General features: G+C 35.0%; 1 protein-coding gene across 1 annotated transcript; it reads left to right on the top strand.

The window, feature by feature from the left end:
• Positions 1-291: 291 nt before the first annotated feature.
• Positions 292-24,449, top strand: LOC113081107 (uncharacterized). Its single transcript, XM_026253146.1, has 8 exons — positions 292-540; positions 4,464-4,781; positions 8,054-8,341; positions 19,213-19,245; positions 20,011-20,340; positions 23,134-23,469; positions 23,946-23,971; positions 24,342-24,449. The coding sequence occupies exons 1-8, from the start codon at positions 435-437 to the stop codon at positions 24,447-24,449; spliced, it is 1,545 nt and encodes a 514-aa protein (XP_026108931.1). The 5' UTR covers positions 292-434.
• The last annotated feature ends 318 nt before the right edge of the window (positions 24,450-24,767 follow it).

Genomic DNA, 24,767 nt, shown 5'->3' with positions numbered 1-24,767 from the left:
AAATATTATTATGGCTAATATTAATGTTCATGTGTTGTATGATGGTCATTAAGATGTTCAAGATCAAATGTGAGATGTGTTGTCTGATGAGTGAATGTGAGAATCAGTGATGTTCTTCTGCTGTCACCCACAATCTGTAGAAAAATATTTTCACAGCATTTTCCTATTATTGTCTGACTTACAATTAACTGTTGATTTCTTTTTAAGGTTTTTTCAGTTTTGATACAGACGGAGTATCAGTGATGGAGGGAGATTCAGTAACTCTACACACTGGTGTTCAAATGAAACAAAAACAAAAGATTCAGTGGTATTTTAATCAAACTGTAATAGCTAGAATCTCAGGAGATTTCAGTGTTATCTGTACATATGTTCAGTGTCCTGAGAGATTCGGAGACAGACTGAAGCTGGATCATCAGACTGGATCTCTGACCATCATGAACATCAGAATAACAGACTCTGGACTTTATGATCTACTGATCAACAGTATCCGCCTCAGCAACAGAAGCAGCAATACCAGGATCTTCATTGTTGCTGTTCATGGTGAGTCATTATGTTTGAAAGCAATCCTTGCATATTTAACATCATTAAAGTGTTTTTATATTTACCTGTATTTTAATTCACATATAGAGAGAATTCCTTCAAAAACACATTTACTGAACTACACACTTAAATGTATAGAACTGAATGGAATGATTTATCAAAACCAAACTTTATTTCTATGAATGGTTTATCATCATTAAGACTGATCCAAGTCTCCAGTATCTTATTTCTTTGAAATCTATTTGTTATTTGTATATACAAAAAGATTTTTGCTGCTTGTTAAATTTAGTTAATTAATATCCAAAATACCTTAAAAAGCGATTATCGATCTGATTTCAACAAAATAAGACACTTGAGTCTGTGAATAAAAGTTTGAATAGTTATGAGTGATTTTGTACTTTTGATCATTGTAGTGCCTCCATCAGGCTGATCAGGGCAAGCCAATGAGACGCTGTAGACTGTGTGAGAACTAGTCTCTAAGGCTTGTGGTTTGGTCAGCCTGATCACTTTAAAGAATGCTGGTCCTTGGACATTCTAACAATTACAATGAGGTTTTGAAACCCTAAAAATAACCCTTGTCTGTAAAGTCTGGTAAAAACTAGTTTCAGTTTGAAGGCTATAACAGAACTGTAACATTTGTGTCTGTTAAATGTATTGTTGTATAATTCTGTGAGTTGCTAGTTTTAACTGCTTAGATTGATTAAACCGCTGCACTTCAGCCAATGGAGATGACTGTTTCTCTCACTATCTCTGATACGCTTCTCTGTTTTAACTGTCTATCATTTCATCCTCACTGACATTTAGTTCATCAACCAAAGTGCAGAGAGAATTTGGTGTTAATCAAAAGTATGTTAAATGTGTTCATAACTAACATGAACTTACATTCTTTCATGACTTTCAGTCCAAAAAGCAACATGAAAGTCACTTTTCTATGCACAGTTATACCCACATAGCAACATTGTGTCGGCCCAGATCCGGCCCACATCTGGCACCCGTGGAAAGATGATCTGGCCCACATGCAGCATGGAATGATGGCACTTGGGTGGACCGCTCCTGTTTGCCAGATTTGAGCCACAAGCAGGCCATAGCAATGCCACATGTCAGCCAAGAGTAAAGAAATTAACCAGAACTGGACCTTATCTGAGCCACAAAATCTGTGTATATAATACATATGAAGTAATTTCAACCTTAATAAGACTGTTAACAAGCAGAATCACTGAAGGAAAGAAGAGAACAGAAAAAGAGATGAGCAGAAACACAAGAACTACGATTGACTTCAGCCACAACCTAAGATGTCAAACTGAAATCAATTGAAGATAAAAGACATTAAATCTCTCAAGATCTCAGCAGAGGAGGATTAAACAACTCCACAAACAGCTATACCAGCTTCTCTTACTGATAATCAGACTGAATTTATTTCTGTTAGACTTCTACAAAAGTTTTTATTGAGAATTAACTGAGGTTTAACTCTAATGTGTGTCAGCATAACAGTGATTAATGTTTCCATTAGTTGGTTTTCTTTTTGTGGCTGCTGTGGCGGTGTGCTTGTTAAACGCATTTGCAGCTTCAAAGAAAGCTAGAGTGACATGATATCAAGTGATGGCTGTTATCTGTTGATGGTTTTATAATCATCATGAAGTACCCTGGTTCAGTGATGTTTTTTTAATCTAACAATTATGTTGTTCCAATGATACATTCATATTACAAACCCTGTGTTTCTGCAGCATGAGATCCAGCAATACAAAAAGCATTCAGAAGATTTTAACGAACAAATTATTCTATGATGACAGTCAGCACATGAATCTCAATAATGGAGACAATCAGAAATATTTAGATAAACTGATCAATTCAGAACTTCACTGAAAAGCTTCTAAGTCACACCAAAAACAACAGCAAAAAATATAAACAAATATTTATAATTAAACAAAATAATAGGACAATTCAGCTGCATAATTCATTCATGTTGCAATGCATACTGGGAGTTTTGTACTATGCTAGTTCCCAGCATGCATTGCAGCAAGCTACATTTGATTGTCACCATTGTTGAGATTCATGTGCTGACTGTCATCATAGAATAATTTGTTCGTTAAAATCTTCTGAATGCTTTTTGTATTGCTGGATCTCATGCTGCAGAAACAAATGGTTTGTGATGTGAATATATTAATGAAACAATTGTTAGAAGAAAAAAAAAACAAATTAGCCTGTTTAATGGGGGTTATAAAACCATCAACAGATAACCTCCATCACCTGACTTCAATTCACTTTAGCTTTCTTTGAAGCTGTAAATGTGTTTAACAAACACACCGTCACAGCAGCCAAAAAAGACAAAAGATACAATGGGTGCAAGATACTATCTTGCACCCAGCGCAATTGACTTTGTACACCGACGTATGTGTCATTCCTATTTTGCACCCGCGCAAAGCGCGCTTTTCCCTCCACAGAAGCACGTCGCTAAACTAGTGAATGAACTTGCGCTCCCTGGGCGGTTCAGTGCAAAAAAGGAGGCGTGTTCCGGCGCAAACAATCCCTGGTGCTATTTTGCTGTTCCATTAAACAATTGCGCCACTGACCAGAAAAAACCTAGTCTAAAGTCAGTGGCGCGTTGCGCGTTGTTCATTATGCTATTTTAAGGGCGCATGCTTGACCATAATGTATAGCGTGCACAATGCGCATACACTTTGCTCATGTAATCTACACAGATGCAACAGTTATTTTTGCAAATCATAAATTGTTACACTAAAAAAATATTAACACATGAGATGACGGAAATCATTGTGGTGTGCCACGAAGATGTGAAAAAAATAGGCATAAATCTAGCTTACAAATTATTCAGGCTAATTATTCTCCCATCCCCATACAACACAACTTCTCTGTCTTTCACTGCTCTTACAAGAACATCAGTCTCCTCGGCTGTGAACCGCTCCTGGCGTGCGCCTGGTAAATAAGCCATAATAATAGCAATCCATAATGGAACTTGCGCACCTGCTTTTAAAGGGAATGTTGGGTGACGCTCTGATTGGTTTATTTCACGTTACGCCCAAACCACACCTATGAATAATGAAGCTACTTCAGACCAACCCATTTTAGATTTGCGCCGGGCGCAAGAGCCATTTATCCCGCCGGGTAAATAGCAACAGCGCCGAGACCCGCCCACAAAGTTACTTGCGCTTCGCACTTTAACACTTGCGTTTCAGATCGTTAAAATAGGGCCCAATAAGAGTTAAGAGCCCAACTAATGGAAACACTAATCACTGTAATGCTGACACACATTAGAGTTAAACCTCTGTTAATTCTCAATAAAAAACTTTTGTAGATGTCTAACAGAAATAAAGTCAGTCTGGTTAGTAATAAGTGAAGCTGGTAATGCAGTTTGTGGAGTTGTTTAATCCTCCACTGGTGAGATCTCCAGAGATTTAATGTCTTCTTTTATCTTCAATTGATTTTATTTAAGGTTGTGGCTGAAGTCAATCGTAGTTCTTGTGTTTCTGCTCTTCTCTTTCTCTGTTCTCTTCTTTCCTTCAGTGATTCTGCTTGTTAACAGGCTAATTAAGGCTGAAATTACTTCATATTTAATATATACACAGATTTTGTGGCTCAGATAAGGTCCAGTTCTGGTTAATTTGTTTACTCTTGGCTGACATGTGGCATTGCTATGGCCTGCTTGTGGCTCAAATCTGGCAAACAGGAGCGGTCCGCCCAAGTGCAATCATTCCACGCTGCATGTGGGCCAGATCATCTTTCCACGGGTGCCAGATGTGGGCCGGATCTGGGCAGACATAATGTTGCTATTTGGGTTGTTGTGTTACTTTTTTATTCTGCAGTAAAAGTCATCACCTTTATTTATATAGTGCTTTATAAGATTGTGTCAACACAGCTTTACAGTGCTAAAAAGATCCTTCAGCAGCTTTTGGTTTGTGTTTCAGGTGTTTCTGCTGCAGAACGAGATAAAATGAAGAGAAAGTCAGTGAAGGAGGGAGAATCTGTTACTTTAGACACTCATGTAATAAAAAACCCACATAATTCGATAAAATGGTATTTTAATGTAATTCGTATCGCTGAAATCACTGGAGATCAGAGTAAGATCGGTACAGATGAGAGATTCAGAGACAGACTGAAGCTGGATCATCAGACTGGATCTCTGACCATCATGAACATCAGAACCACAGACTCTGGACTTTATAAACTACAGATCAGGAGCAGCAGATTCACCATCATAAGGAACTTTAGTGTTTCTGCTGCTAGTGAGTAAAATTAATTAATTTTGCTTACTAATTATTTCCATCTTTGATCTCGTATACAGTGGATTATATATATATATATATATATATATATATATATATATATATATAATCTGAAAGCTTATTATGATAGGAAAATATTTGGCCGAGATACAACTATTTGAAAATCTGGAATGTGAAGGTGGAAAAAATTTTAAAAAAAAAAATATTGAGCAAATCACCTTTAAAGTTGTCCAGATGAACTTCTTAGCAATGCGATTTACTGATTAAACATATTTATATATATTTTTTATGGTACGAAATTGACAAAATATTTTCATGGAATATGGTCTTTACGTAGGCTAATATTCGAAGGGTTTTTTGCTTAAAAGAAAAATCAATAATTTTGGCCCATACAGGGTATTTTTGTCTATCGCTATATATATATATATACCTGTGGTATATATGACTGCTTTTGTGCTCCAGGGTCACATATGGTGTGGTTAATAGCACACTTTCTTGATGTATCACACCTAGAAATTTTTAATGTTCTAGGAACGTTTTCAGCGGCTAGTTTTATTTTAGTTCCCAGAATGTTCTGCTAAAAGTTAGGATAACATTCTCGAAAAACATTCTAAAAATATCTATTGATAACATTGTTACAACATTATTCTCTAACATTCTAATAAAGCTTCACATCACACTAGATGTGAACTTACATTGCTCAGAAGTCAAAATGTTGGTTGAAAGGGAAAACCCAACCTCTGTTTGGTGTCAAACTCTAGCGTAAATAACTCCAAAAACAGTATTACCAACTGCACTTATTATAAACAAGATTTATTTCTGTCATAAGTGTAAAAAAGTTCTTATTGAGATTAACAGAGTTGTTGATGGTTTATTGAAAATAATAGTTTAGTTTGACGTCACCATTATGGTGATCACTACTTAGGCAGTATGAGTCTTTTTCAGTGTATCTGTTCATTTAACTGCTATAACTATGTTTGTTATAGCAAAAGCAGTGTGAGAAAACCGTTGTCAGGTGATGTTGATTACTTGCTGATATTAAAACTTTTTTACGTAGTGATCTGATCAACTGGTTTTATGTGGAGTTGAATCTATGCTATTAATTTAATATAAGAGACTATAGCAGATGCAGTGCATAAGATTCTACAAATTCATATCAGATTTTGTCTGTTCTTTTTAAATTACATTGTTAATGAATTAGAGACTGCTTAGACACACAGAGACCTCAATAATTAGTGTATGAATCTCAACAATGGTGACAAGCTTAATGCCGCAATGCATTCTGGGTGCCACGGATGAGTTTTGCATGATGTACCCAGAATGCATTGCAGCATGAAGCATGTCATCATTGTTGAGATTCATACACTAAATCTTGATCTTTGTGTGACAATTTTTTTTTTAAATGCTTGAAATAATCTGCTTTAAATTCAGCTGGGTCTCAGGCGCTTGAGCTATTATGCAGTTTTAATAAATAATATGCACTATACATTAAATTGGGAGAAAACAGGCAACCAGACCGCATATGTGTTATATTAATCAATAGCAAGCAACCAGTGTCGTCTAACCACATGTTCTCTTGCTGTTTTTGCTATAATAAAGATTACAGCAGCTAAAGAACATCACTGACAAGTAAGTGTCAAATTGCACAACTAAAGCCAACACTTACCACCATTATGGTGACATCAAACCAAACTATTACTTTTAAACAGACATCAACATCCAACATCTGAACATATGCTTAAATCTTAATTAGAATGTTAGGGGATAATGTTCTAATAATGTTATTAATAAACATTTTTAGAATGTTTTTAGAGAACGTTATCCTATATTTTGAGAGAACATTCTGGGAACAAAAATAAAACTACCCGCTAAAAGCATTGTTAGAACAATCCATGGGAATGTTCTTAGAACATTTTTAGAACAAAAAAATTCTAGCTGGGATTATTATAGATATTATTCATCTATGTAAAATGTATGGCTTGTGTGGTGTTCATTAAAGGAGTAGGAGTAGTGATTATTTACTCATTAGTAAGCTTAAGCCATCCAAGATGAATATGAATTTCTTTCTTCAACTAAAGAGAAATTAAGGTTTTTGAGGGAAAAATCCCAATATAATAGAAGGGACTTTGATATCATTGCCTGATCATTTGCATTAGATGGAGAAAATCCTGGAATGTTTTCCTCAAGAACTTTAATTTCTGTTAATGTATTAAAGTCTTATTCATCTTGAAAGGCATGGGGATGAGTAAATAATCAGGAAATGTTAATTTTAGGGTAAACTATTCCTTTAAGATGTATAAGATATTTATTCTTCTGCTGTTTGTTTGCATGAGTTGCATTATGAATCCAGACATATTTGACTACTCACAATCTTCGTGAGTAAAAAAGGAATGGAATAATTTACAAATGTCATAAACTTATATTTTATTCACAATAGAATATAGATAACATATCAAATGTTGAAAGAGAGACATTTTGAAATGACATACCAAATATTGGCTCATTTTGGATTTCATGAGAGCTACACATTCCAAAAAAGTTGGGACAGGTAGCAATAAGAGGCCGGAAAAGTTAAATGTACATATAAGGAACAGATGGAGGACCAATTTGCAACTTATTAGGTCAATTGGCAACAAGATTGGGTATAAAAGAGCCTCTCAGAGTGGCAGTGTGTCTCAGAGGTCAAGATGGGCAGAGGATCACCAATTCCCCCAATGCTGGAGTGAAAAATAGTAATATCACAAAGGAGTTTATCAGAGAAAAATTGCAAAGATTTTGACATAGAAAACTTTTGGTGCATCATAAAGAGGAAGATGCGACAAAGAAGACCTAAGACAGTTGAGCAACTAGAAGCCTGTATTAGACAAGAATGGGACAACGTTCCTATTCCTAAACTTGAGCAACTTGTCTCCTCAGTCCCCAGATGTTTGCAGACTGTTAAAATTAAAAGAAGAGGGGATCCACACAGTGGTAAACATGGCCTTGTCCCAACTTTCTTTAGATGTGTTGATGCTATGAAATTTAAAATCAGCTTATTTTCCCCTTAAAATTATACATTTTCTCAGTTTAAACATTTGATATGTCATCTATGTTGTATTCTGAATAAAATATTGAAATTTGAAACTTCCACATCATTGCATTCTGTTTTTATTCACTATTTTTACAGTGTCCCAACTTTTTTGGAATCAGGTTTGTATATATTTTACAGTCCTTGCCTGATTGTTTGGCTCATAATGAACTGTTCGCTTCAGTTGTGTCTGGTGTTTGTGCAGGTGTGGTGTCAGTGAGGACAAGAGATACACTCACTCTACACACTGGTGTTAAAACAAACCAACAGGAAAAGATTAGATGGTATTTTAATGACATCCTCATCGCTGAAAACACTGGCAATCTCCGTAAGATCTGTACTAATGTCCGGTGTAAAGAGAGATTCAAAGACAGACTGAAGCTGAAAGACTTTGGATCTCTGTCCATCATGAACATCAGAACCGAAGATGCTGGAGAATATAAACTAAAGATCAGTAGCAGCATCGTAGAGATCTTCTATGTTTCTGACGCTAGTGAGTATAATTTCATCATGATACTCTAAAATTATATCTGTCTTTTATCTCATATGTGTCCAGTTCCATTTGAAGCCATTTACTTTCCTCTACTTTCAAGTCAAGACATTTGTGCATAAACTGATCGGTGTACACTGAATGTGATGTGAGTCACTTTTTGTTTCTGCTGAATTAATAGAAATGTAAAGAAAACATGTTATTTATGAGGGAGATTCAAACAGTAGAAAAAAAAAAAAAAAAACATCTGTAGAAAAATGTGACATTGTATCTTAACGTGGTGAAAAAGAGCACAATTATCTGAAGTATTAATATGTGTATTTTTCATCTATGTAATGGTTGTATGTAGTGGTGGAAAGAGTACTGAAAATTTGTACTTAAGTACAAGTACTGTTACATTACTGAAATAATACTCATTTACAAGTAAAAGTACTGGTGTCAAAAAAGTACTTAAGTCAAAGTACAAAGTACTCCTCTCAAAAACTACTCATAGTACTAATTACTAGTTACTTATTAGCCAGCAATATTTAATTACCAAAAAATATTCATATCAAAGACCTGTGGATAGTAGCAACTTTGAACAAAACCAACTTTTATCTTATTGGCAAAGTTTGTGAATTAGTGGTCATGATAGAGGAAATTCTAACTTCAATACCTTGGTTGGATAGGAGTGGTTAAAGGGGTCCTATTATGCTCTTTTATAAAGTCTTGATTTCATTTTGGCAGGTGTACTGGAACATGCTCTCATGCTTGGTGGTTCAAAAATGCATTACTTTCTCCCCACCCTGGCAAAAACAGCTCGATTAGTTCTCGGTTTGATGAAGGGCCGCCTTCCGAAAAATTAAATGTGTTGTCATTGGTTAGCTGTCCCACACACAGTGATTGGCGAACAGCTCCAAGTACACCCGGCTGCAGCCTGCAGATCGAGGCGGGGTTGCACATGCAGCCTCGCCCCACACCTACTCTGATTGGTTCAATCATCTTTCAAAGACATACATGATAGGAAATGTGTGCGTAGTTGGTGTAGGACGGAGAATGCTGTTTAAAAAGCTAAAAACGCTGTACAGTTTTACAAAGCCTTAACTATAATGCAGTTTTTTAATGTTAACTTGACTCACTATGTCTGATTTATTGAATCAAGAGATGTTAGCTGTTGCAAGTTTACTCTTCTTGACCAGACACTGTAAAACCCGTCAAGTTAACTTTACTCAAACCGTTTGAGTAAACTTATTGCCTTGACTGTAAAACCCGACAAGTAAACTTAACTTTTTGAGTAAACAGATATCCTTAAAAACCTGACAAGTTATGTTAACTCAAACCATTTGAGGAAACCGATTGCCTTAAACCATTTAAGTTGGAAAAAATTAACAGTTATGAGTACTCTGAACTTAATTCAGTTGAGTTCAATGAAAGAAGATGTACATTGCAATTAAGTAATTAAGTGATTAATTGAGTGATAATTGAGCTTTAGTGATGAACACCTGCTGGTAACAAACTGAATCACTGAAGAAAAGAGAGAAATGAACTACAGCTGACTTCAGACACAGCCTCACTCAAACCTGACAAGTTATGTTAACTCAAACCATTTAAGGAAACCGATTGCCTTAAACCATTTAAGTTGAAAAAATTAACAGTTATGAGTACCCTGAACTTAATTCAGTTGAGTTCACTGAAAGAAGATGTACAATTAAGTAATTAAGTGATTAATTGAGTGAGAACTGTGAATTAGTGATGAACAGCTGCTGTTAACAAACAGAATCACTGAAGACTTAGAATAAATCTAAATCTGTAGACGTCTACAGAAGATCTTATTGAGAATTAACTAAGGTTTAGATGTTGATTTATTGTTTCATTTGAAGTAACCATGTTAGAGATCAGTCTTTGCTTTAGTTGGGCTCTTGACCCTTTATTTCTGTCACAGTTCTTATTCTGGCTGTTGGGATCTTATGTTTCTAAAACATATTTGTTCTAAATCAAAAGCCCAGAAAAAGTATCATCAAGTGTTACACAAAAACACAAAGACTGCTGTTATCCAAGGCAACTTAGAGTATTTTCAGGAAAACATCTTAATCCTAACCTTTACCTAAGTGTTAGTTGTTATATTGTATATTGGTGAAGATAATCATCAACTATTGATCTGCTTGGAGTCTAATCTCTGATGAAACAAGTGTTGTGTAATTAGTTGGATTGATTATAGTGAAAGTGATTCTAAGAGCCAGTGGTGCTGTGATAATCAGTTAATATAAAGACTTTCCAAACAGTTTGGTCTTCTATGGTGTCAAGCAGTCACACACAGAGATCAATAATCATCATATGAACCTCAACAATGAAAAATGCAGCACTGAGCTTTAGTGGTGCTAATAGTCGACCAATAAGTTTACTGCCAGTTCTTAGTAAAGTATTTGAAACGATGGTTTGTGAACAGATTCAATTCTTCTTTAAGAAGAATAATTTATTCTCTGATTTTCAACATGCATATAGAGTAGGACATTCAACAGGAACAGCATTAACACAGATAACAGATGATTGTTTAGTATCGATTGATGATAATAATTTAATAGGAACAGTATTGTTGGATTTTAGCTCCGCATTTGATGTACTGGATCATTTTAAAGCGTGCAAAGGCAGTTATGTATGCAGATGATACAACGTTATATCTACCAGCGCAATCAATTGATAAATTATCTGTGGATTTAGATTAGGAGTTACAATTAGTGGTAAAGTGGATACGGAATAATAAGATGGTTTTAAATTTGACAAAAACTAAAAGTATTGTGCTTGGATCAAATTCTAAACTTAAACTTAAACCAAAATTAAATTTGTCTGTAAAGAGTGTGCCTATTGAACAGGTAGAGGAAGTTAGACTTCTTGGAGTTATTCTAGACAGTAGGCTGAAGTGGTTAAAACAGACAGAAAATATGGTAACAGTTATGGGAAGAGGCCTATCAGTTATTAAGAGATGTGCAAAATTTTTACCACAGTATTGCATCTCTCAAGTTGTGCAAACAATGGTTCTTACTCATTTAGACCACTGCCCAGTGGTATGGTCAACTACATCAAGTAAAAATTTAGAAAAATTACAGTTAGTCCAGAAGCTGCAAGACTAATTCTTAATTGTAAGAGAAAGGTTAATGTTATGAGAATGCACAAAATTTTAGGTTGGCTACTGGTGAAGGACAGGGTAATTCTTTCTCTGCTATGTTTTTATAAGAAACATTTCAGTATCGAGAGATCCAAGTGTATTGTACTCTAAACTTTTGTATAGTAATGCTAGTCATAATTTTAACACCAGGCATGCATTAAAGGGATATTTTTTGCTTCCTGTTTCAAAAACTAATGTCCAGAGTTGGGAAGTCCAGGGGCCAAAGAGTAAAAGTCCTGCCATATTTTTGCTCCACCCATGAACTCATCAGCCGATTTCACCAGAGGAGGAACCAAGTCATTCCTTCCAAGTCACAAACGAGTCTTAAGTCAAATCCCAAGTCCTCAAAGAGTTAAAGTTAATGAGATAATTAATTGACTAATTAAATGATGATTGTGCATTAATGATTAACACCTGCTGTTATTGAGAATTACAGAGGATCAGATGTGGATGTTTTATTGGTTAAAATAATGCCACCACCATGGAGATCAGTGTTTGGTTTAATTGTGCTCTTGAGCCTTGACTTGTTGTGCTAGATCTCTCTCTGTAGCTCTGCAGGGGTGTTGTGGAGAAGACAGAACTGTGACATATGAAGAACATATAGTTATAATGTGCTGGTTTAACTATATATCAAATGTTTTTGTTTTCTTTCTTATCAGATGTCTAGGCGTTGAATGATTCCAGTGAAACTACAGCATGCACAAAAAAAGCATTGCTCTAATGTTTACAGGATATTGATTTTTTTATTGTAACACATATACAAGTTTGATCTCCAGTGCATTTTAGACACACACACACGTATATCAAGAACCAGCATATGAATCTCTACAATGGTGACCATCAACAAAATGCTTCATGGTGCAATACATGAATTACTCCCATAATGCACTGCACTATGAATAATAATTCTCACCATTGTTGAGGATCACATGATACATGTTCATGGCTAAATGCCTAATTCCAAAACGTTTTTTTGTCCTTAATATTGACGCGTTATATGGTGGCATTTGCATAATGAGATTTCTCTCTTTTTTTGTGAAAGTGACATACAGTTAAGTGTGGTGACCTGTACTCAGAATTTGTATTCAACCCATCCAAAGTGCACAGCAGACAGAGCAGTGAATACATGGCAGTTCTCTCTAACAACTAAGCCATGAACTTTTCTCACATAATAAAGATCATACAGTCATCAAAAGCATAAGTCACCTGCTAGATCAAGAGTTGTATCAGCATTGCACAAATTTTTGCTGCAAAACAATAATTTAACTGTTTAGAAGCAATTTTTTAAACTCTGTTTAAAGGCTCAAGAGCTCAACTGAAGCAAATACTCACCACAATTATGGTGGCAAAGTTTTCTTTTATTCAATTGATTTCATCCAAGGCTGTGTTTAAATTCAGTTGTAGTTCTTGTGTTTCTCTTTTCTTCAATGATGTTGATTGTAAACAGCAGGTGTTCAGCACTAATGCATCTTCATTTAATTAGTCACTTAATTATCTCATTAACTTTTACTCTTTGAGGACTTGGGATTTGACTCAAGACTCGTTTGTGACTTGGAAGGAATGACTTGGTTCCTCCTCTGGTGAAATCGTCTGGTGAGTTCATGGGTGGAACAAAAATATGGCAGGACTTTTACTCTTTGGCCCCTGTACTTCCCACCTCTGAAAGCAGCACACTTATAGGCTGTTATGCAGATACAGCAGATTTTCCTGACAAAAGGGGGAACTGCTACGTCTTTCAGCAAAAGCCTTTTGGCGACACCAGCACTGTACTCCCTCATGACTCCCCTCAAAACTTGACGCTACAGCAGCACTTCTTTGTCGTTGTCTTGTCTGATCCACTCAGCCAAGCCTTCGAACCACGACCTCACCCTTCCGAAACAACCAAACATTTCCGTCGGCGGGATTTATTTTAATGATATTCTAATGGGCTGCTTTGTGACAACACAAACCCTGGAAAACAACGCTGTAGTCCAAACTAGCCATTTTTTGTAGTTCTTGAAAAGGGATTTAATATTTTTTTTTTTTTTTAATGAAACATCTCCCTTTGGAGTCAACTTTGAGATTTATAACTTTGTAGATCTTTTTAATGCCCAAACATACACACTACACACTGACTAAAATTCAAAAAGTAAAAAAAGCATAATAGGACCCCTTTAAGAATATCTGCTTGTTACATCTGACATCTTGCTTCACCGCTTCTGGGTCCTAACAATCTGCCAGACGCCCCCTCAGGAAACAACAAACTTTGCATATACACACTCATGATGTCATGTAATACTGAAAAATTATAACCCTAACCTATTTCTCCATACTGAAATCCCAGATAGCCTGACGGTGATTCAGCTAAAATATTAGTGTCTAAGACATGGTGAGTACAGAGACTGAAGTGTGCACAGCGAAGTTTTAAACGCTTAGCTTAAATATGTAATATTAATTAAAAAGTGCTCATAAATGCTGCTGAGATAGTATTCTCAAGTGAACTGAGCAGTGGTGGACACTAACGGAGTAGCTTTACTTCGTTACTGTACTTAAGTAAATTTTTCAAGTATCTGTACACTGAAAAAAGTAATAAGTAAATTTACTTAATTTTTATTTGGCAAGTTTTTGCACAAGCATTTTTCAAGTAAATTTAACACATTTGGAAATTAAGTAAATCTACTTAACTAAGTTAAGTAAAAAAAAAAAATAATAATAAGTAAATTTTATTGAGTAAAATTTAATTAAATAATATTAAATTCATGCATTTAGCAGACACTTTTATCGAATGTGGGAATCGAACCCCTAACCTTGCACTTGCTAATGCAATGTTCTACCACTGAGCTACAGGAACACTTCAAGATCTTGAGAAAAATAAGTGAAAATTTCACTTACTTACTTTTTTATTTTGGAAAAGTTTTTACACTAACAAAAAACCCGAAACAGATATTCTAGAAATTTCTAAATGTAAAATAATTTTTTTCAATAATTCAATAATTGATGATTATCATCATCAATATAAAGTATAACAACCTACACCTAGGTACAGGTTAACACCTGATGGCATTTCTTCTGGGTGTTTGAGTTACAACAAATGTGTTTTAGAAACACATGGTTATAACAGCCAGAGAAAAGACTAAGACACGGGTCAAGAGCCCAACTAAAGCAAACACTGATCTCTAACATGGTTACTTCAAATGAAACAATAAATCAACATCTAAACCTTAGTTCATTCTCAATAAGATCTTCTGTAGACGTCTGACAGAAATAAAGTCAGACTGATTATTAATAAGCGGAGCTGCTGATGCTGTTTGTGGGTTGTTTAATCAGATCTTGAGAGATTTCATGTATTTTATTTCAGTTGATTTCATCTAAGTCTGTGTCTGAAGTCAGTTGTAGTAGTTCTTGTGTTTCTCTTTTCTTCAGTGATTCTGTTTGTTAACAGCAGCTGTTCATCACTAATTCTCAATCAGCACTTAGTTAATCACTTAATTACTTGAATGCAAAGTTTTAAAACTTACATGGTTTAAATCAAGGCAATCTATTTACTCAAACGGTTTGAGTAAAGTTTACTTATCGGGTTTTACAGTGCTATTTATTTTGTCTGTTTTCTTAATTGCAGAATATTTATCATGTGAATTCAGTCCTTTGTGCTGTCTTTGCTGTAAACTGGTTTAAAGGGACAGAAGTGAGAGACTTATTTACCCTCATTTGATAAAACTGTTTTGAAAAAAATTATTTTACATTTAGAAATTTCTAGAATCTCTGTTTCGGGTTTTTTGTTAGTGTAAAAACTTTTCCAAAATAAAAAAGTAAGTAAGTGAAATTTTCACTTATTTTTCTCAAGATCTTGAAGTGTTCCTGTAGCTCAGTGGTAGAACATTGCGTTATCAAGTGCAAGGTTTGGGGGGTTTGATTCCTCGGGAACACATGATTGTTAGCCTGAATGCACTCTAAGACGCTTTGGATGAAAGTGTCTGCTAAATGCATTAATTTAATATTATTTAATTAAATTTTACTCAATAAAATGTACTTATTATTATTTATTTATTTTTTTTACTTAACTTAGTTAAGTAGATTTACTTAATTTCCAAATGTGTTAAATTTACTTGAAAAATGCTTGTGCAAAAACTTGCCAAATAAAAATTAAGTAAATTTACTTATTACTTTTTTCAGTGTACTTTACTGGAGTAGTTTTATTTTGAGTAACTTTTACTTTTACTTCACTACATTCCAAAGCATAAAATCGTACTTTTAACTTCACTACATTTCATAAAACATATCGTTACTCCCTATAATATATCACGTGCTCCGACACGCAGAAGCGGTGTCTGATTCATCATGAACGAACGAGTCTTTTCAAAATAAACTTTTAAATCGGATCGCAAATCGCACCAAACGATTCGTTTACGAATTAGAATGATCCGATTGCAGCTGTTCTGGAGTCGACCACTCACTGATACAAATGAACCGTTAGTGCGAGTCTCCCGAAGTAAGAACCGGGAGATCTTGTGAGCACGCGTGCGTCTGATGTTGCTAAAAGTAAGTTATTAATGTTGAAATTTTGGATTAATTATTGTAACTGAAAATCATATTTAGGTCAAAATTGTCAGTTGTTTGGGAACTAAATCCGTTGTAAAGAGTGATTTATTTAAGCCCACTGAAATGCTCGAGTGCAGACGATGCAGACACATCAATTTTAGGTGTAAAAAACAAAACAAAAAAAAACACTTTAAAATAACACAGATTAAATACAATAACTCATGCACGTTCAAATTCCCCGCTGCTGTTAACAGTTTTATTAAAATGTCCTATGTGACGTCTGTTTTTATATTGTTTATCAACAGTAACGTTATACATATTTATATTGTTTGGATAAACTAGATGAGTAGACAGACATGATGTTTATTCATAACCTTACTGAAAATAAGTAAATATTGTTAGCTGATCCTAACTGTCTAACAAGCTTGTAGGTGCTAAGTTTAGGTAATTTTTATAAATAATGTCAAAATATTTTTATTCAACCACCTATATATATACATCTGGGTAGAAAAAAAGGATGTGATGTTCAGAACATGGTAACTACAGTAATTATCAAAGTGGGAAGAGATGCACCCCGTTTGGCCAGTGGTGTTTTTAAACCACAGACAAGGTTTGAGAAGGAAAAAATCATTATGAAAATATAATTATATTTTCCTTAAAATGTTCTTCCTAACTTCAGGCCTTATTATCATGTCATATATACAGTACACACCAAAAGTTTGGACACACCTTCTCATTCAAAGTTTTCTTTATTTTCATGCTTATGAAAATTATAGATTCACACTGAAGGCATCAAAACTATGAATTAACACATGTGGAATTATATACATAACAAAAAAGTGTGAAACAGCTGAAAATATTTCATATTGTAGTAGGGCTGGGCGATATATCTAACGATATGATCATGCGCATCTAATCAGTAAAGCTGCTTCCGTGATCACCGCTAAAATCTCCATCACCTGTTTATAATTGGAGTGGCATTTAATAGACAGAGCCGTAGATCGCTGACAAGCCACGCCATATCGCGTTCATTATCGCAGGCGATAATGAAAGCGATATGGCGTGGCTTGTCAGCGATCTACGGCTCTGTCTATCAGAGGTGGGACTTTCAAGTCACAAGCAAGTCTTCAAGTCATATTCAAGTCCTCAAAGGGTTAAAGCTAAAGAGATAATTAAGTGACTAATTAAATGATGATTGTGCATTAGTGATGAACACCTGCTGTCAACAATCAACATCACTGAAGTAAAGAGAAACACAAGAACTACAACTGAATTTAGCCACAGCCTTCAACTGCAAAAAAAAGTAAACGAAAAAAAACAAACACTATGCCACCATAATTGTGGTCAAGGTTTGCTTTAAGTAGTCTTGAACCTTTTACTAATTCAAACCAATTTGATTCAAAACAATTGCAATATTGTTTTCGCAACAAACATGTATGCATTGCTGAGTCGAACCTTGCAGTAACAGATGATCTTATGCTTTTTCTGCTTATAACTCATGATGACTGAACATCATGAAATGGTGTTTATCTTTGGATAGTAGACTGACACTCAGCTATTACTGAACTGAAGTAAAACAAAAAAAAAATCTAAATGTTGAAAGACACAAAAGGAGACAATCAGTTCAGGTTTTTAGACAAACACACTTATCACACGATCCTCAACAGGGGTGACAATTTTTCATACTGCAGTGCATGATGGGAGTTTTTACTAAGGTTTTACCCAGCATGCAACATTTTGTTGATTGTCACCACTGTTGAGAGTCATATGCTGGTTCTTGATGTCTGTGTGTGTCTACAGAGTATAGTTCTTCAAATTTTGTATGCACTTAGTAGAGTGTAGTTTTACTGGTTTGATTATGCTAAACTTAAATAGAGCTAATGTTAATTTGATTGTAATCTGACCACCTATCACATACAGATTAATTTCTTCTCGCTGCTTTACAGCACCTCATGCAATGCTACATAAAGAGATCTAACATGAAAGTCAAGGGTCAAGAGCCCCACTAAAGCACACGCTGATCTCCATTATGGTTGCATCACTTTAACCAATAAAACATCAACATATGATCCTCTGTAATTCTCAAGAACAGCAGGTGTTCATCATTAATGCACAATCATCATTTAATTAGTCACTTAATTATCTCATTAACTTTAACCCTTTGAGGACTTGGGATATGACTCGAAGACTTGCTTGTGACTTGAAAGTCCCAACTCTGGTAAAAGCTGAATGTCAGTCAACAATCCAAAGAAGACTATCTCATGATGTCCAAGTCAACATGAGTTATAAGCAGAAAAAGAATAAGATCATCTGTCACTACAAGGTTTGATTCAGCAATGCACACATGTTTGTTGTAAAAACAATGTTGAAGTTGTTTTGAATCAAATTGCTTTGAATTAGTAAAAGGGTCAAGAGACTACCTAAAGCAAACCCTGACCACAATTATGGTGGCATAGTGTTTTTTTTTTTTTTTTTCAGTTGAAGGCTGTTGCTAAATGCAGTTGTAGTTCTTTTGTTTCTCTTTACTTCAGTGATGTTGATTGTTAACAGCAGATGTTCATCACTAATGTACAATCATCATTTAATTAGTCACTTAATTATCTCATTAACTTTAACCCTTTGAGGACTTGGGATATGACTTGAAGACTTGCTTGTGACTTGAAAGTCCCACCTCCAAATGCCACTCCAATTATAAGCAGATGATGGAGATTTTAGCGGTGATCACGGAAGCAGCTTTACTGATTAGATGCGCATGATCATATCGTTAGATATATCGCCCAGCCCTATATTGTAGGTTCTTCAAAGTAGCCACCTTTTGCTTTGATTACTGCTTTACACACTCTTGGCATTCTCTTGATGAGCTTCAAGAGGTAGTCATTTGAAATGGTCTTTCAACAGTCTTGAAGGAGTTCCCCGAGAGATGCTTAGCACTTGTTGGCCCTTTTGCCTTCTGTCTGTGGTCCAGCTCACCCCTAAACCATCTCGATTGGGTTCAGGTCCAGTGACTGTGGAGGCCAGGTCATCTGACGCAGCACCCCATCACTCTCCTTCTTGGTCAAATAGCCCTTGATGCCTTCAGTGTGACTCTACAATTTTCAGAGTCATGAAAATAAAGAAAACTCTTTGAATGAGAAGGTGTGTCCAAACTTTTGGTCTGTACTGTAACTGTGATGTTCTGTAAAACAACAAACTTTAAATTCCTTTGTTCTTACAGGTAAAGATCAGATGGTCAGCTCTGTTTTCTCAGGTACATCACAGTGTAAGCTTCACAGTGAACATCACTCTCATCAGTGTAGTCCACATCAACAACAGAAATATATCTTGACTCCATATAGTGGTCATTTTGGAAAAAATCCCAGGTATTTTGAGCAGTAGGATTATAGAAAAATATGTGCTAATATAAAATTAAATTAAGTAGCCTATATAAAATTGAAAACATCTATCTTTCAGTACTTTTTTACTTAAGTACATAAAAAATAGAGTACTTTTGTACTTTCACTTGAGTAAAATTGAAAAAGGAGTACTTTTACTCTTACTGGAGTAATATTTTATTATGTGTATCTGTACTTTTACTCAAGTATTTGATTTGTGTACTTCGTCCACCACTGGAACTGAGTAGAGGCTTGGACCCAGAAACAGCAGTCCTAACATCATGACTTAACAAGAGGATTCTCCCAAGCCATCAAACTGACTTCATCAGAGCAAGAACACCATTCCAGAGCCGGAAGCGACGGCAGACTATTTTTTCTCAGTGTATTGACTTGCATGGTTCAATTGTTCGCCACAAGACTAGTACTGTGCACTAAAAAAAGCAAGTAGAGTTATTTATGATTTCATAATGGCCACTTCATCTTTTTTCTCTGATTGGAAAGCTGTTAGATTGTGAAAAGACCAGGTGTAAATGATCTCCGAAATGTTTTAGAGACAGATTTGAACATATTAACCACTTCAGGAGGTGTACCCTGTTTTTTTTTTTTTTTGACTTATAATTAACTGTTGATTTCTTCTTCAGGTTATTCTGTTGATTTAGGCGAAGTATCAGTGAAGGAGGGAGATTCAGTCACTTTACACACTGATGTTAAAACAAACCAACAAGAAGAGATTAGATGGCGTTTTAATGACATTATCATCGCTGAAATCAGTGGAGATCTCAGTTTTATCTGTACAGATGTTCAGTGTAATAATGAAGGTGCTGAGAGATTCAGAGACAGACTGAAGCTGGATCATCAGACTGGATCTCTGACCATCACAAACATCACAAACACAGACTCTGGAGAATATAAACTACAGATCAGGAGCAGCAGCAGCTTCATCCAGAGGAATGTCAGTGTTACTGTCACTGGTGAGTCATTATGTTTTATGTCTTAAATCACATCATTAAAGTGTTTTTTGTGATATTTTTACTTTGACATTCAGATGTGTTTTTCCTCTTTCATATGAATTCACATAGATATAGTTTACAGAATAGATAATTCCTTAAAAAAATTGAAGTGAAATTTAATTTAACGTCAAGTTAATTCAGTAAAAAAAAAAAAAAAAAAAAAAAAAAAAATATATATATATATATATATACGGGGGGCTCGAAAGTTTGGGCACCCCTTGCAGAATCTGTGAAAATATGAGTAATTTTCAAAAACTAAGGTAGATCAATGCATGTTATTTTTTATTTAGTACTGTCCTGAGTAAGATATTGTAAATAAAAGATATTAACATTTAGTCCACAAGACAAAAAATATTTTTAATAAAATCTGAATCTTTTTAAATAGTTGTGTTTGAGTCCCTCAAATATCCTCAGTGTGATAAGATGTAACTCAAAATCATAAAGTCACTGCTTGAAAGGGTTCAAATATGCAAAGATGCTGGAAAACGGAAGAATCTGCAGGACCTTAAAGATTTTTCTGAAGAACGCTGCTCAGTTTAACTGTTCAGAACAAACAAGGGACTCATGCACAACCATCACAAAACAGAAAGACAGTCGAGGATCATCAGGTGACCACACACAGTACTAAGAACCAAGGGTTCCCAAACTTTTGAGTGGGGTTATTTTAATAATTTCAGCATTTTTTTTTTGTCTTGTGGACTAAATGTTAATATCTTTTATGTACAATATCTTACTCAGGACAGTACTAAATAAAATATAACATGCATTTAGTATGATCTCTCTTATTTTTTTTTTTAATTACTCGCATTTTCACAGATTCTGCAAAGGGTGCCCAAACTTTCAAGCCCAACTGTATATATGTATATATATTAGGGCTGTCAAAAATAGCGTGTTAACGATGTTAATTAGTTGTTTGTTGTTTTAACGCATTTCACGCATGCGCAGTGTGACAAATTATTCCAAGTTCAGGTCAGGAAAGTCTCGTCGATCTCTGAATTCTCAAGATAGTAAAAACAGCGGCGAGCAATGCGACGAAAACACCGAAGAAGCTTAAAGAGCCAGTAAGATGAAAATTCTAAGCTTCCTATGACTGTTTATAAGTCCTGTACATTAGGTTTAAATCCATCCAAGGTTAAAAAACATTGTCATTTTGTCAAAATATCATTTTAAAATTACCTCACTTCTCAGAGATCCCCAAACGGTTCGCGTAAAGCTGTTCAAAAGATTCAGTTTCCTTAAACCCCACCTTTCGGTAGCATGCTGTGTTCTGATTGGTCAACTGACATAGTCAGGTTTGATTGGTTGTTCCGCACACAACTTCATGGTAAAAAATGCGTTAGCATCTTTTTGGGGTGAATTATGTCTTATTCCTCTCATCGCGAAGCAAACAGTAAAATAAAAAACTTGAACAGTCTCGCTGCTTCTTCTTCTGTGTGGGTGTATTCAAGCCGCGCGCTTCAGTTTGAATCTGAATAGCGCGTTCAGCGCGGGGGCGTGGTCACATTAGATATAAAGAAGGGAGACGTGAGACATTGCGTTGTTTTCATATGGATTACTTTATCACAGAATATCTGTTTTCGGCAGCACTTGTTTAGTCTTAAAGTAGACATGTCAAGCTTTCTATAGATATCTCTCATGTCTCTTCATTGAGTATTCACGGAGTTAAACTTCATTTTAATGACGTGTTTGTACATGACGATCAGCGCAGACAGCACACATACTGATAAGACGCTCGGGAGAAAACAAACACATAACTTCATAATCATACTTCGCGTTGTGATTCGGAGATGCTCGTTGGTCTAAATAAAGTTGGTAATGAACCCTCTTTTATTAGATTAGATTAGATTAGATTCAACTTTATTGTCACTGCACATGTAAGGTACAATGCATCGAAATGCAGTTAGCATCTAACCAGAAGTGCAATAAGCAGTAAGTACAGAATATACAAGGTCTATAATATGTACAATAACTATACAGAATAAGTATTATGGACATAATTTACAGATTTTAAATACTATAAGCACGATATACAGGTAGGTGTACTATGAACATACTATACAGATGGATTATGTAAAAGTGTATGTACACTATAGGCAGAACTATGAACATATGAACATAATTTACACTAGTGCAATGGACAGTCCAGTGCATAGAAAATATTTCAGTGTGCAAATGAATTACTCAGTGTTTGTGGATGAACAGACAGTAGTGCAAGTAATAACAAGTTTACTGTTTTTTGCTTGTTGTAAATAAATAAATAATTCAGACAGACGCAGTGGTGATGTGGGGGAGGAGTCTGTGTGTGTGGTGGTGTCAGAGGGCAGAGTTCAGTAAGGAGACAGCTGTAGGGAAAAAAACTTCCTGAATCTTGTGGTCCTTGTCCGGAGGCTCCTGAAGTGCCTCCCGGAGGGCAGGAGGTTAAACAGTCTATGGTCAGTGTGAGAGGAGTCCTTAAGAATGCTGCGAGCTCGACATAGACAGCGTTTCCTTCGGATGTCCTCAATAGCAGGAAGTGGTGTCCCTGTGATGCGCTGGGCAGTTTTCACCACCCTCTGCAGTGCTCTGCGGTCAGCCACTGAGCAGTTTCCATAATATAAAATAATAATAAAAATAATAACATATAAAATAATAATATATAAAATTCTCTATCGGCTAGTTTTAACTATTTTAACTCACATCTACAGTTATTTCATGTTGTGTAGTTTGTTGTTTTCAGCAAAAAGATCCTCCAGCAGATGTTGGTTTGTGTTTCAGGTGTTTCTGCTGCTGAACGAGATCAAATGAAGAGAAAGTCAGTGAAGGAGGGAGAATCTGTTACTTTAGACACTTATGTAATAAACAAACCAGACAATTTAATGTGGCATTTTAATGAAACTGTAATCACCGGAGATCAGAGCTATATCTGTACAGATGTTCAGTGTAAAGATGCTGAAGACAGATTCAGAGACAGACTGAAGCTGGACAATCAGACTGGATCTCTTACCATCAGAGATATCAGAATCACAGACTCTGGAGATTATAAACTACAGATCAGGAGCTACAGCTCAATCCGCATCACCAGTGTAAAGAGCTTCAGTGTTACTGTCAGTGGTGAGTATCATTTAGTCATTCACTGAACTTTCCCTTGAACAGTTTTACAATCCAGTTTGAAATGTTTAAATCAACCCAGTAAATATTTTCATTGTGGTTGACTTAAAAATAAAATATTTTTATAATTCATTTTTATAATAATTAATATAATCATCAGATTATCAGTTGTCCAATTATAATAATGACTCTATGTTCTCAGCTGACCCAACAGGAATATATTCTTCTGTTTCTGGTGTTTTGGTGTTCTTGGTTCCATCTGCTGGTTTAATTTACTCTTGCAAATGCCATTCAAGAAGGAAATGTGAGTGTTACATACAACTGATCTAACAAGATGAAAATTTGAGATTTGTTGTGTGGAAATAATCTATAAACATTGTGATTTTATTTATTTATTTATTTTATTTTTTTATTATTTTTTTTACATCAGTTAACCAAAGTATTTTGTGTTTAATTCAAGTTATAATTTTTTCTAACAGACATCAGGACACAGCGAAGTCATCAGGTGAGATACATTATGAACTGAATCTTTCTGACTGGAAAATAAAATAAAATAATAAATATTGCTTAGAAACACCAATCATTTTTATAGAAACTCCAGTAATAACTGACTCTTATAGACACCACAGCTCTCATGCTGTTACGCTTTACATAAAAAAGTGGTGTGATTAAATGTTATGTTATAATACAATAGTATACATTTATTAAATTTTCCAATTTATATTTACTATAAGGTGTTAAGATGATCAATAAAAATAACAATAAAAAAGGCCTTTCCAGGATATTTACAAAACCAATAAACCATTAAAATGTTTAGTAAATTAACTTAATATTTATTTATCTATGTTTTATTTATTTTTTCTGTTTTTCTACAGGCAAACAGTGTTGAAGGCTCATCCTCAAATCAGACTGAGCCTGTAGAGGCTTACACTCCTCATGAATTGTCATCAAACCAGAGTCTGAGGCGGCCAGTGAGAAATTAACATAACCTTGTTTTTTATCTTGATATTTTGATTGAAAAGAAATATGAAGAGGAGTTGGGAAATGAGAGAAGTGGATAAAGCTATCATTACTCAAAGAGAAATAGCTTATTATAGATATATCTTATTATATTACAGATTTAGGTTGGAGCAGTCTGTGCAATACCAGTCATTAAACACTAAATGTACATAACTATATCAACAACTAAATTCCTGTTTTATATTTCCCCCAGGATATTTGTATGAGAAATATAAATCAGGAAATTAGACTTTGAACAAAGTAATCATGGTGATCAATTAAACCATACAGTGTTACTAAAT

Source organism: Carassius auratus, unplaced genomic scaffold (assembly GCF_003368295.1).
Source record: "Carassius auratus strain Wakin unplaced genomic scaffold, ASM336829v1 scaf_tig00033121, whole genome shotgun sequence".
In the NCBI taxonomy this organism is placed as follows: Eukaryota; Metazoa; Chordata; class Actinopteri; order Cypriniformes; family Cyprinidae; genus Carassius; species Carassius auratus.
Note: the sequence above shows the minus strand (reverse complement) of the source record. Positions and strands in the feature narration are given on the sequence as shown.

Bases quoted from the DNA above. Each gene is read 5' to 3' on its own strand.
- LOC113081107 (XM_026253146.1), top strand. From the start codon at position 435: ATGAACATCAGAATAACAGACTCTGGACTTTATGATCTACTGATCAAC. The intron at 19,246-20,010 runs GTACATCACAGT...TTTCTTCTTCAG, and splicing joins GGTCAGCTCTGTTTTCTCAG to GTTATTCTGTTGATTTAGGC. The intron at 23,470-23,945 runs GTGAGTATCATT...TTTTTCTAACAG, and splicing joins CTTCAGTGTTACTGTCAGTG to ACATCAGGACACAGCGAAGT.